The 14,000-nt window shown below is 36.9% G+C and overlaps 1 protein-coding gene across 1 annotated transcript in view; it reads left to right on the forward strand.

Moving 5' to 3' along the window:
* Positions 1–14,000, forward strand: part of DDHD1 (DDHD domain containing 1) — a 43,948-nt gene that overhangs the window by 15,817 nt on the left and 14,131 nt on the right. Inside the window, exons 4-7 of the mRNA XM_029284473.1 lie at positions 6,252–6,380; positions 7,326–7,473; positions 8,528–8,634; positions 10,398–10,504. Of these exons, the coding sequence (XP_029140306.1) occupies positions 6,252–6,380; positions 7,326–7,473; positions 8,528–8,634; positions 10,398–10,504 (491 nt within the window). The remainder of the gene's footprint in view (positions 1–6,251; positions 6,381–7,325; positions 7,474–8,527; positions 8,635–10,397; positions 10,505–14,000) is intronic.

Genomic DNA, 14,000 nt, shown 5'->3' on the forward strand with positions numbered 1-14,000 from the left:
TTTTTATAATAATAATATAATCATATACTTTTATTGTATTGATTATGTGCCATCAAGTCAATGTTGACCCTTAATAGCCACATAGATTTTCTCCAGGAGGCTCTGTCCCTATTCTGATTCTTTACAGTAGATCTTCCAATGGTGCACCCTTCCCAACTGCAATTGGGGGCCCATCCATCTTGCTGCTTATTTTTCTTTCCTGTTATGTTTCTTTGCATCTTTCCCAGCTTTACAGAATTCTCCAGAGAGCTACATCTTCACAAAACATGTCCAAAGTACAGCGGGATAATTTGAGCCTCGTCATTTGTGCTTTGAATGAGAACTGTGGATTCATTTGTTCTATGATCCAGTGATTGTTAATGTGACCTTTCTCAGTAAAGTATAATAACAAAGAATCAGTTTCCTGATTGGGTCTAACTCATACAAGTCACAAAGCCTGAGGCTACCTCACATATTTTAATATTTTCTTTAAATGAATCTAAGGACACAAATAAACAAATGCACATAAAGCTTCCATAACTATATGGTGACTATTTATTTATATATTTATGTGGACACCCATCTTTCACAGCGACTTGGCAGGCTTACAAGCAGTAAAAACACAGTATAAAAAATAAAAAACAGTAACACCCACTTATCATCACCCCGGCGACAACACGTCAGTGAGCCACTTGATGGGCTCCAATCCACTCTGTGTTCCCCAGGTCCACTGGCAAAACCAGTTCAGGGCCTTGGAAAGCAGTGTCAAAGTAGGGGGCCAGTCTAATTTCTGCAGGGATGATATTCCAAAGGGAGGGAGCCACCATGGAGAAGGCCCTTCTTTTGGGTCCCATTTCCTTAGGGAATGGGACCTGCAACATTTTCTTGCCTCCCTGATGTAGTGGGTCAGGTGGATGTAACTGGCAATGCAACACAGAGTTGGATTTTGCAGCCATAAAGCTCGCTGGATAAATCCCGAGTTGACCAGCAGATTTATCACTATGTTTTGTTTGATTTCTTGATGTTGGGAAGAATAAAATATAATAAACTGCACCATTTTTAAAATACCTCCTTTTTGTATTGGGTGATCTTTTTATCCATCACCAGGAATAGCAAAGCTATTTGAGACTTCATGAAATCTGTTGCAGTCTGACTGCAATCAATTTACTGTATCACAGCTTTGAGCCTCAGTTGCTAGAGTCACTGATGGGCAGTTTTTAAGGTGATTTAATTTATAGAACTAGAAACACAAGAGATAGGTTCTATTTTTTCCCCTGTAGATCTATTATTTTACCTATTGTACAAACTGAACCTTAAACTACTAGGAATAGAAGATACCACATGTTTCTTTCAGTGCAGCCTAAGAATCTTCTTTTGCTTGTTATTAAAATCGCAAGGGACCTTTTACATTGTAAGATAGGAAAAGCACTTGATCTTATCCCTCCTTTTCTGATTGAATCCAGTCAGCATAAAGGATACTGGTAAGCTTTAATGCTCTTTGCCCAGAGTTAATGGTTAATCAGTGCTGGGAATGCTGCCAACACCATTTCCTGCTCTTTGCTACTGCATTTGTAGCCCTAGGTCCTTCATATTATTTGGCATTAGTTTGGCTTATTGTGTAATCTAGGGCAAAGCTACATATTACAGTATATAAATAGTACAGTTTGGTATAACTGTATGTAGCATTTTTCTTATCACTTTATTTCAATTTTAGAATAACTGTATTGAGGTTCTTTCATAAACTGTTTGCATGGAACTGAAGCTAGCCCAAGCTCATCTTCTATGTTAAATAGCAGCTGGGATAGGTTAAAGGTTCACAGTAGAACTATAACAAAGGAGAAAGGAGCTTAAAATACAGTAAGTATTAGTATGCATATTGATAATAGAGGTAATACAGTAATTAGGATCAGAATGTCTATTACTAAGTGATGCAATCATAATATGCACTTTCACATAATTGCACTCCTTAGTGATGGCAATCTTGGCAGTCCATGTTGATGTCATTAAATAAATCCTATCTGTCATTAGCAAGGACCCAGCCCAATCCAAGTGATTCCCAGCTTGGTCTCTCCCAACCCCAAACCGTGGTTATGTAAAGGGCTGCCTCTTCTGTCTTCTCTTAAACTTCCCCCACCTGCCTATCTCCCCCTCCACTATCTCTGGTCTTTTGGCCATCCACTTATCTGCCACGGCCAGATGCCCCCATTGTCCTAGGTCAAGCACACACACAAATACACAAAGATACTTTCTTTTCTCTTTACTTGCTGGTTAGACTCTGGGAACAGACAAGACAAAAAATATTTCAAAGAAAAACATGTTTCATCTGTATTTGCTCCTAGATTCCATAATGAGATGAAAAGTAGTCTTCCATACACCCCATCATGTTGTATATTTTGGCACAATTCACCCTCCGGTTTCCAATTGCTTCGTTAATTTCTTGGCTGTCTTTTCAGACTTTGGACAATGGGAAGTTGGTAAATTACCAGAAATTTTACAGCATGATTGTACAGTTAAATAGGTAGGAAATCGGAATTCAATGTTAACAATAACATTTTATCTTAGAACTTCTGAGATTCATCGCTCTAATACTTCCCTTTTGTTTCTGCATTAATTATTCTGGGCCTGGAACAGAAATTTCTACAGCGATTTTAGATGCCATCCTCCCTGTTTAAAGGATAATATTTTACACAAAATTTTCTATATCATGCCAACCATAGCAAATGGAAAAATATACACAATAATATATCATCAGCAGTCGTTGATTAGAAGGAGATGAGATAGAGTAAATGCCATACAATGAGCATTTCTCTCTAAGGAGAGCAATGGATCAGCATTAGTGGTTAAAGTTTTCATTATAATGTATAATTGCCATTTGGAAATTACGAAAATGACTACTGAGCAATCTGATAGGAGGGAGTCACTTGTATATAGAAATCTTTCTTTTGGTGCTACTAATTAGTTGCAGCTACCTTCTCTGACCATTCAGAAGTTTGGACAACATTATTCAATATCTTAATTTATGTTTTCTTGATTAGATCAGTCGGGTCCAGTAAATGCACCACCACATCTAATTCTCAGTAACCTACTTAAGGTTTTGTTTTTGTTTTGGGTTCAAACAGAGACTTCCAAACCTATGCTCAGTTTTTTAAATTGTCACGTTTTGTCTTTCAAGTGAGCTTGACTCCCTGTTTGAATGCCAACTGACCTTGGTGGTGCTTATTGTTCTCCTGTTTCTTAGGTGGGGCACAGCAGCTTCCTCTTCATTCCTAACTTGCCACTTGTGAGATACCTCAGCATTCATTCACCTTGTGATGTCCCTTCCTACACTGAACAGCACTGGCATCTACCTGTGGGGGTAAGGTAAGTCCATCAAACTACAGCACAGTAATCTTCAGGGGTTTCACTTTTTTCAATATTCTCATTGAATAGCTTGGAAGCTTAAAATGAGTATTGAAAGCATCACAGTGGATGTGCATTTACCACCACAGGGAAACTCCAGTGCTGTTCAGGAATGGAAGTCTTGTTATAGATAATGCATGTTGGGAATTTCCTGTCTTTCTTTCAAGAGTTGGAAAGCGACCAACTTTGTTCCCTTGTTTTTAGCCATCTCCTTAGGCTACCTAATATCCTGAGCCTATGTTACAGAGTTGCACTTTATAGTCCCAGTAAAATTGCTGAGTGATATATCTATGAATTCACAGGTGATGGATGAACCCATTTATTTTTACATTGCTTATCTGTTGTTTTTCTGCTCTTTAAACATAATCTTACTTGTATCAATGAACAAGTAAGGGAAATTATTTATTTATTTACATATTTAACTGGTTCCCCATAAAATCATTGGTTTTCTGTTTTGCTAGCATTTATCCATAGTATTTTTATTCTGTTTTCTGTGTTCATTAACTTTTAGGGTACTTCCCTATCATTCCCAATTATGAACCTTCTCAAAAGTTCACTTTGAAGCTCGGTCTTTTTACTTTTAGTTGTCAACTATCTACCTACCTTCTCCCTCCATTCTCTGTTCAAATGGAGAGGATATAAGGAGAATGCAGAGGCAACAGGGGTTAAACGCAAGTGGTCTGAAGGTACAGTAATCACAGATTTGTGTTCTTATCTTCTCCTTGTATAGGAAGCTTTACACTGTAGCTAGTAGCACTCTAGAGCATTTAGATAACCAAATGCTTTCCCCTCTGCACAATTTTGATATTTCCTGATTCCAAAACAAAACAAAAAAGGAGACATTGTGGATCTTAACAAAACCACCCGTGCTTTATTTCTTACAAAGAAATTTAGAAGCTGGCGGTGCTCTGACAAAGTATACTAACAATTAAAATTCCAAAATATTTTGTACGTTATTTACTTAACATAAACATTGGCCATGGAATGCCCTCTACTTTCAACAAAAGGGCAAGGTTTTTTTTAATAAATCCTGTCCAGATAATGATTTGTTTAACAGTTGTTTAGTGAAAGATTGATATAGATCATAATTAAATGCCTGTTCAGCTAATTGGATACTTTAATAAAATTGCTTTGATTAAACCTGACAATAATTTATAAAATGTTGAAGTGGATTAATGTAAGAGATTTTTAAAAATGAAGAGGAAGAGAAATGGGTATTGGGCCAGATGTTTTGCCCCTAGGTATCATAGAAATAAGTCCATTGCTCTTCTTTGCTCATTTGCATTTTTTGTTAGACTTGTCATAAGAGTTTTGAATAAAAACTGAATAAAAACAGTGCTCTCATTCTCAGAAAGGAACAAAATTCTCAAAGTATAAGTAGGAAAAAATACTTTTCCTATCTTTTTACCATGGGCTCATAAGAAAATAATTACTGTTTAAACAACCATAAGTTTTGTCAGGCTTCATGCTTATCACAGGTCCAGTAAAATAACATTGGGAAGAGTCATCACTGTTTGGGCTTGTTTTAACAATGGATATTCTTGCATACTTTCCTTGGCAGTTTTCTATTGTTTACACCTATTTTAACCATTAAAAAAAAAACCAGAGCTGTGTGCATATTTGGCCTCAGAAATAATTTCTGAAAAATCTATTTCTAAGTTTGGACTTAATCATCTTATTGTTGATCAGCAACATTTATATATCTATGCATTTATATGTATATACAGTATCCTGCATTTATTTATACAACTCAGGGTAAGAGTTGATGAGTTAATGATCTATAGGGTAATTCCACACCTCTGAGGAAACCCTTGGTTGATCTTAGTGAAATTAGAATATTTAACTCATAACATTCAGTCTTTAAGGTCAAACATTTTTACTCTGTAGGCTAAATGTACTTAAGGAAGAAGTGCATTTTTAAAAAATCCAATGAGATTGGATATAGAATTTAGAAACTAACAGCAAAATACTCTGCCACTTCATATATTCTCCTCCCAAATCCTCTAGTCCTTAGAAAGAATAAAAATGAAACAGGTGGGATTCAGGCTGCTTTTTTATATAACATCTAATTTACCACATCATAATGTATTATCTTATGTTTATCATCTAGTAGCATTTATGTGAGAATGGCTAAAAAATGTGTACCTTTTAAAGCACAATTTTCTTTTGCTCCAAAAACTATTCATGTGAATATCTTGTCTTTTCAACAGATGTGTCATCTTGTTTGTCTTTGTTCTATCATGGGAATCTTTAGTAGTACATAAATATTTTAAACTCCTAGATGATGGCATTAGACTTTTGAGAACTGCAGGCAGCTAACATTTATTTAAGGAACAGCAGAGGGACCAAACATTCCCTATTTTAAATAATAAATGCATGCTACACAGAAGTTAAGTGCTGAATATTTTTATGTGAACTGAATAGTCTCATCTTCAGTTATATCCAGGAAGTGTATACTCTACACGCTCTTCATTTATCTGTCCAGATGAAAATTACATAGCTGGAAGTGCCGTGCTAACTCATAAGTTATTAAAATCAAAATAAGAATAGTTAAAATTACAATACTTAAACAGAAGCAAGTGATGAAAATAGAGTATAGAGCTTATAGGGACAAGGGTTCTTTAACTATGATCAAGAAAAAAATTCCCACATGTTTTTGAGCTTTTAGAAAAAAATGGATCATTTTAGAAATTACTGGCTACAAATGTGTTTTTATTATTCACAATTTAATATTTGAGTAACATGCTAATATGTAGTATCGATACCCTTGTTTTTGTATTTCTTTCTCCCTGTATTTTTGCTATGCCTAGTTCCGGAAGAGGTGCAGTTCCTGTTTTATTTTTTTTAATTAAAAGCCTTTTTTTTTGCTACAGCTGTTCATAGTTTGAAGCTGAGTCGCAATCATGTGGATTGGCACAGTGTCGATGAGGTATATCTGTATAGTGATGCAACAACTTCAAAAATTGCAAGAACAGTTTCTCAGAAGCTAGGTTTTTCTAAAGGTAAAACTAATTAGAGTTTTGTGTGTATTGTCAAAATATCCCTGTTGAATATATTGTATGTTCTGAGAAAAATGTGAAAAACTGAACTGGTTATTTTTCTGAACTGTACTTAATAATGAACGTATGCTACTCAGAAAGACAACTATAAAATTCTCTGTGGCAGCTCCTGCCCTCTGGAATGACCTACCCCCCAACCTACGTACAGTTGCGGACCTGCGCCTTTTTCGCCGAGCCCTGAAGGCGCATCTATTCCGTGTGGCCGGCCTGGCGTAGTTCACCGCCCTGAGTCCCGTAAGGGAGATAGGGCGGTATATAAATTCAATAAATAAATAAAAATATAAATTCAATAAATAATAAAATTAGCTCTCTAACCTAAAATGATAAAGTATGGTTTTTTTGTTTCTGCCAAACTTACTAAATGTTTGTGATAAAGGGATGTTTTTCAACTGTAACATAGCTGACCAGCCTAAGATATTTTGGCTACCCCAAATCTAAGATAAAGAAACATACAGTATTTTATATATATAATATTATTTATTCATAGCAACTATATTTCTTTTCTTTGTAATCCAAAGTCTTGTATGAGTTTTCCTTTCATTTTATCTTCACAAACTCTTAAGTAGAATAGGCAGAAATGTAACAACTGGCATAAAGTTATCTAGTGAGCTTATGGTTTAAACTTGGATTTCCTCAGTCTTAATAACCTTAGTATTTCATTACATACAAATATCTGCTATTGAAGTAGTAACATTGCAGAGTTAAAGTTAATCTTGCTATATATATATATCTTGTGTATGTATATTTTTCAGTATGCAATATAATGTATTTAAAGCAAATGAGGAAAAAAACATTTAAAGAAACTTTTCTACTTGGGCATTTGAAAGATGGTTTTGCACAAAGTAATTGGCTTTTCAAGAATTAAATGATGCCAATTGCATTCTGCAGCTTCAAGTAGTGGGACCAGACTTCATAGAGGCTATGTTGAAGAAGCTACATTAGAAGACAAGCCTTCTCCAACAACTCACATTGTATTTGTTGTGCATGGCATTGGACAGAAAATAGAGCAAGGAAGGATTATAAGGAATACTGCCATGTAAGTTCTTCATTTGTTTTTTGCAACCTGTATTTTTAATTTACATCAGAAAATGGGAAGAATGCTGCAACATATAAATATGTTAATTTTGCTTAAGTCTACATAAGAGCTGTTTAAGGAATTGTATGTGCTATTTAATTAGACTACAAAATATGTTTTTGTACTGATTTTAAATTGCAATGTCTTACAGTTTATGTTAGATGCTTTTATAGTACTGATTTTTTTAATTTATCAGATAAACATGATGGAGTTTTTACATCCAGTTTAGAAAGTTGAGCAGTGTTTTGCTCTGATCTAGACCTTTGAATACTGCAAAAATCTTTGCTTCTCAGAAGTGAAATTAAATCAGACTTTGATAAGAGGTTGGGGAAGGAGAGGGAGAGTAGGAGAGAGAGAGAGAGAAAGAAAGAGAGGAAGGAAGGAAGGGAAGGAAGGAAGGAAGGAAGGAGCTCTCACTCCCACAACTTTTTTACCCACCCATAGTCATTCTGTTTCCCTGTTTAGGTAACAAAATGTTACTGAAACAATGACCCCAGTGAGGCACAGGTTGCACAATATGAAGGTTAAAAATAGTGGCATAAAAATAAGAAAAAGCAAACAATAATAAATGCAATTTACCAGGGATTTAAACAAAATCATAATTGAACACCAAAATGTACTATCATAGAACAAATCACCTCACTTTCTCCCAGGAGCTGCTGAAAAAGCCAGATTTTTACAGATTTGCGAAAGCACAACAGGCTTAGGGCTATGCAGATCTGAGGAAGATTGCTATTCCACAGGAGAGATATAAAGAAGGTGCATCTCCTGGGTCCTGCAAGATGATGGAGCTTTACAGCTGGGACCTGGAGTATGTTGACTTTACCAGAATTTTCTAGTCAAGCAGAAATAGGAGAAAGGTGGTTCTTAAGATAACCAGATCCCAAGAATATCCTTTGTTGGGTAGCTTTAGGCAAGATCATTTCCTATAAATGTCTGCTTTGCATATTATTGTTATTCATGGAAGTACTCATTTTTCAATCTAACATTTGTTTGTTTCCTTTTAATGTTCTAGGATGCGGGAAACTGCAAGAAAAATTGAAGACAAATATTTTAGCAACCTTGCAACACATGTTGAATTCTTGCCAGTGGAATGGCGATCTAAACTTACACTTGATGGAGGTATTTCTTTCTCTTTTTTAAATCTGATGACATTGGTGATACTTGGAATGTAGCATTTTTATATTTCTTCTAGCACTGAATTTTTCTTGTTCAGTGATCCATATTGTAAATGTTTCTGGATACTATCTGCTCACTTTAATATAGGGTTGTTTTTGGAACAGTTGGCTCTAAATTTAATCCCAAACATCCTTCAGCTCCCTAAACTGATATAAAAGGAAAATATTGGTAGTGATGAACTAGCAAATTATCACAGCACTTGAGCAATTTCCAGAAGACTGGAAAACAGCTGATGTAGTTCCCATCTTCAAAAAAGAAAAAAATGGATCCAGGAAAATACAGATTCTGGAAAAGATAATCAAGCAACGAATCAGCAAACACCTAGAGGCAAACGAAGTCATTACCAAAAGCCAACATGGGTTTGTCAAAAATAAATCATGCCAGACATATTGCATTCTTTGACCAAGTGACAAAATTAGTGGACCAAAGGAATGCTGTGGATATAATTTACTTGGACTTCAGTAAGGCATTTGATAAAGTAGACCACAACCTACTACTTGATAAGATAGAAAAATGTGGGTTAGACAGCATCACCACCAGATGCATTCATAGCTGGCTGACTAGCCATACTCAGCATGTGGTCCTCAATGGAACTGCCTCTACATGGAGGGAAGTGTGTAGTGGGGTGCCCCAGGACTCTGTTCTGGGCCCAGTGCTCTTCAACATCTTCATCAATGATTTGGATGAGGAGATAGAGGGGGAACTCATCAAATTTGCAGACAACTGGCAGGAATAGCCAACACTCCAGAAGACAGGCTTAAGATACAGAAGGATCTTGACAGACTTGAACATTGGGTGCTATCTAACAAAATGAAATTCAGTGGTGAAAAAAGTAAGGTTCTACATTTAGGCAAGAAAAATCAAATACACAGGTACAGTATAGGTGGTATCTCACTCAATATTAGTAACCATGAGAGGAATCTCAGAGTCGTAGTGGACAATCCCTTAAATATGAGCCAGCAGTGTGCTGCAGCTGCCAAAAAAGCCAACACAGTGCTAGGCTGCATTAACAGAGGGATAGAATCAAGATCATGTGAAGTGTTAATACCACTTTATAATGCCTTGGTAAGACCACACTTAGAATACTGCATCCAGTTTTGATCTTTTTACGATGTAAAAAAGCTGTTGAGACTCTAGAAAGAATGCAGAGAAGAGCAACAAAGATGATTAGGGGACTGGAGGCTAAAACATAAAGAACGGTTGCTGGAATTGGGTATGTCTAGTTTAATGAAGAGTAGGACGAGGGGGGACATGATAGCAGTGTTTCAATATCTCAGGGGCTGCCACAAAGAAGAGGGAGTCAAGGTATTCTCCAAGGCGCCTGAAGGCAGGACAAGAAGCAATGGATGGAAACTAATCAGAGAGAGAAGCAACCTAGAATAAAGGAGAAACTTCCTGACAGTTAGAACAATTAACCAGTGGAACAACCTGCCTCCAGAAGCGGTGAATGCTCCAACACTGGAAGTTTTAAAGAAGAGACTGGACAGCCATTTGTCTGAAATGGTATAAGGTTCCCTGCCTGAACAGGAGGTTAGACTAGAAGACCTCCAAGGTCCCTTCCAACTCTTATTATGATTATTATGTTTTTTTAATGATGATTATTATTATTTTCCATAGTTATGGATTTAGATGTTTTGAATTGTTGATTTTGAACTATTTAAGATTTTATCACACCTTTATCTGGTTCTCCTTTTTTTTCATTTTAGACACTGTTGACTCTATTACTCCAGATAAAGTTCGTGGACTAAGGGATTTACTTAACAGTAGTGCAATGGACATAATGTATTACACAAGTCCCCTCTATAGAGATGAGGTATGTGTGTTGTTAGCTGTTTTTTTTTAAGTGTGGACAAATAATGGGCTAGCAAAAACCTTTTCAATTAAACATACTTCAGTTTCTCTATTACCTTAAAGGAGAGTCTGGCCAGTGTGAAGTTCCATTACATAGGAACAAAATAACTGCTCGTCCTCTGTTTTATTTAAAAACCAGGCACAATCCTCTTACCATACTCTTCAGTTAATAAAAGGACATATGTTCTGTATGTCACATTTTTCAAATTTTTATTTTGAATATGGGTGAACTAAATGACAACTGAGTATTGGGTGGCAAAAGCAGTAGTGAGAGAAATTCAAATAAAATGTCAGGAAAGATTGTCTTTCAGTCAGATTGGCATGATTATATCATTTGAAATATTAAAGAGTGTACAGATGATAGGGAATCCTGCAGGAAATAATTGCACAGATATAAATGCTGTATAAATTAGATGAAATAAATAAATAAAAATGATGTCTTGGGTCAAACCATTCAATGGAATTCTCTAATCAAGAAGGAAAAGTGAAGGTTTAGAACTGACCTCCTAGTTTCTCTAATTTGGTTCTTAGCCTCATGATAACCAGGCTTCAGGTTAATAGAAGCACTCTAAAAGAGGGAGTCCTTAGTGTCAAACAAGAAAGAGAAGAGAGGTTGTCTAGAAAAGAAGCTATTGCATAGAGCACCTCCACATTCATCGCTTCTTTATCTGAGACCTCATATTTCCCACATGTTAGGGCTCTGCGTGTCATGGTTCCGACAGATGAAACCCTTCAAAAGAACTTTGAGGCATTGTTTTCCTTAAAGAGTCTTTTATTCGGGAAACAAAGTATTGGCACTACGTAGTTGAACCCAAAACTAAATTCCCCTCCCTCAATAACCTGTCATAAAGCACATTCCCCAATAAGCTTATAGCGCGGGCTTTCTCCCCAGCTCTCCAGCCCGCCAAAACGTTATCAGCTCTGGACCCAATTTGTCTTTGAGTTCCCACGGCAGAGTTGTTATTATTATTGCTAACTGAGCTCGCATCCCAATCCCCCCTCCTTGCACCAACTAACTCTAAAAGCAAGAAAAAGGGAAAAGAGAAAATGGCTGCTTTTTCATCTGTTGTCAAAAGCAAGAACATCCGACGTTAGCAGCGTTGACACTGCAGTTAGGAGTCCTACAGTCAAATCACAAACTGTGTGATTGCGTAGGGTCAGTAACTTTTTCAGACAGTGTGTGCCAAAAGATATAATGATAACATCAGTTGGGATGTTGAAAATAATTTGATGCCCATGATTGCTAAACCTGACCTTACAAGTATCAGCTCATAGTCCCCCATTTACCAACCAAGAGGCAAGGGAGAAGTATGGTAAGTTATGCTGTGATAGTGGGATGTAATAATAATTAAATATGTCATCCTTTTTGAGTGTCTACAGTCCAGCTGCGCAGTGAAGCAATTGAGTAGCCCAATACAGACTTGATTCAGAGCACATGTGATTTGTGGAGTGGATCCATTAAATAAATCTCCTCACTTTTTTTGTCAGCATTGGGGAGAATGTGCAATTAATCATGGTTATTTCTGGTAAATTTTTATAGTCCATTCTTATAATGTGATGGCTACACAGGTTATCAAATATATAACTAAGTCAACACGTTTTATTTGCAGCGACTTGTGAGCTAGATGAGGCTGAAAATTGTTTGTCTTAGGCCAGTGGTGGCGAACCTATGGCACGCATGCCGGAGGGGGCACTCGGAGCCCTCTCTGTGGGCACGCGCACCATTGCCCCAGCCCCGTCTCCCCCTGTGACCCCCTCTTCTTCAGAAGCCCCCTGGAGGAGAGTCGCCCCCCAGCGTAGCCTGCATGGAGGAGCGCAGTCAAGGACATAGCCGGCAGCAGGGACAAGACTCCGCCCTCGTGCTCCATAGCGTGCAGATGCTGCTGCGGGGTGTGGGCGGAGGGCGTGGCTGCCATGGCGCTGCAGGGCTGCCTGGGTGATCTGCTACAGTGGGCCATTGAGGCAGTGCATGGCCCTGTGGGCGGGCAGGGGCGGAGCAGGAAGGGTTGGAGTGGGGGCGGGGGGGTTTGGGCACTCAGTCTCTAAAAGGTTTGCCATCACTGTCTTAGGCTGTTGTGTTATTGCAGATGTAGTTTTAAATACCCAATATGCCATGAAATTATGGAATTACAGTAAGTATCACAGATGCAGTAATGATAACTAGTTTGACTTGGAAGGGATTTAGATATATCTATAACAAATAAATCTATCAGTAGCTACCTTATTCCAAGATTAGAAGTGGCATGAAATATTGTTTCAACAAAAAACATCAGTGGGAACGTTTCTTGCCTTCACACTATACTTTAGCCAGATTCAGCAGGATATTTTGTATGCTTTGATGACTGAATATGGAATTAAACCCAACTTTAATTATCCTCTACAACTTCTGTAATAATCCAACTTTATATAAAAATGCAACTTTAATTATCCTTTACAAAAATAATTCCATGGTTTTTCTAATGGAATTCTCACTGATAATTTTCTCACACAGTATAAGCACAATAGTTCCATTGCTGTTTGAGTGTGTTGGATTGCTTATTTAATTAGTAGGCATGGACCAGGAAGTGGACCAAGGAGCAGTTTGCAAATAATGAGATCAGTGTTTATCTTACAAAGAATCAGTTGTTAGCTGCAGCAAAAAGCTGCAGTGTAGAAGTAGGAAATATTTCTACGGTAGGAAGAGATAAATCCCCTTTAATATTTTTGCATATGCTATTTTTGCATATGCTATTTCCTTCAGTTCCAAATGAAATTAACTATGCATTGGATGAAAGGATAACCATCGATTTAAGAGATTTTCCTAAATAGTTCAAAAAATGTTCAGTGGTTTAAGAAGGTAATCCAGCAACTGGGATGAAAAATTTGATTGTAGGAGTGAGAGAGAAATGTGCTCTGTAAGCTACATAAAAAAAACCAAAACAGTCAGATAGTATAGTGTCAGTAGACATTTTAAAATTTAAAAAGGAAACTATTTTTTGAAGAATAATAAAATAATAAACAAAAGATGGATTCTAGCATCCAGGATAGTCTTGGTATGATAAATAGAATAAATATTTATATAGTGAAGAGGTGTACAACTTTTGGTGGTCATGCTATGAAAAAGGAGAAAAATCTTTAAAAGGTACGATAGAGTCAGAAAGCAAAAACTAGGCAGGGTCAGCCACACATCTGAAGTTTACTTAGTTAGAAAGGGTCAGGCTAACATTGTAATAAGAAATTTCCATAATAGGAAGAAGGTCGAAAGCAGGTCAGATTCTTCTGATTTGATTTTGATTTTGATTTTATTAAATTTATACCCCGCCCTTCTCCCGGAGGACTCAGGGCGGCTTACAGCCAGTTTAAAACAATAGTACAGTACAATACAAAATTTAAAAAGATTTAAAAATAACTATTCAGATTTGGCTGCTCCTACTAAAAATTTAATTTAAAACCCCTTTAAAATACCCCTAGGCCAGTCC

The sequence above is a fragment of the Protobothrops mucrosquamatus genome, unplaced genomic scaffold (assembly GCF_001527695.2).
Source record: "Protobothrops mucrosquamatus isolate PMUCROS unplaced genomic scaffold, P.Mucros_1.0 scaffold637, whole genome shotgun sequence".
Taxonomy (NCBI): Eukaryota; Metazoa; Chordata; class Lepidosauria; order Squamata; family Viperidae; genus Protobothrops; species Protobothrops mucrosquamatus.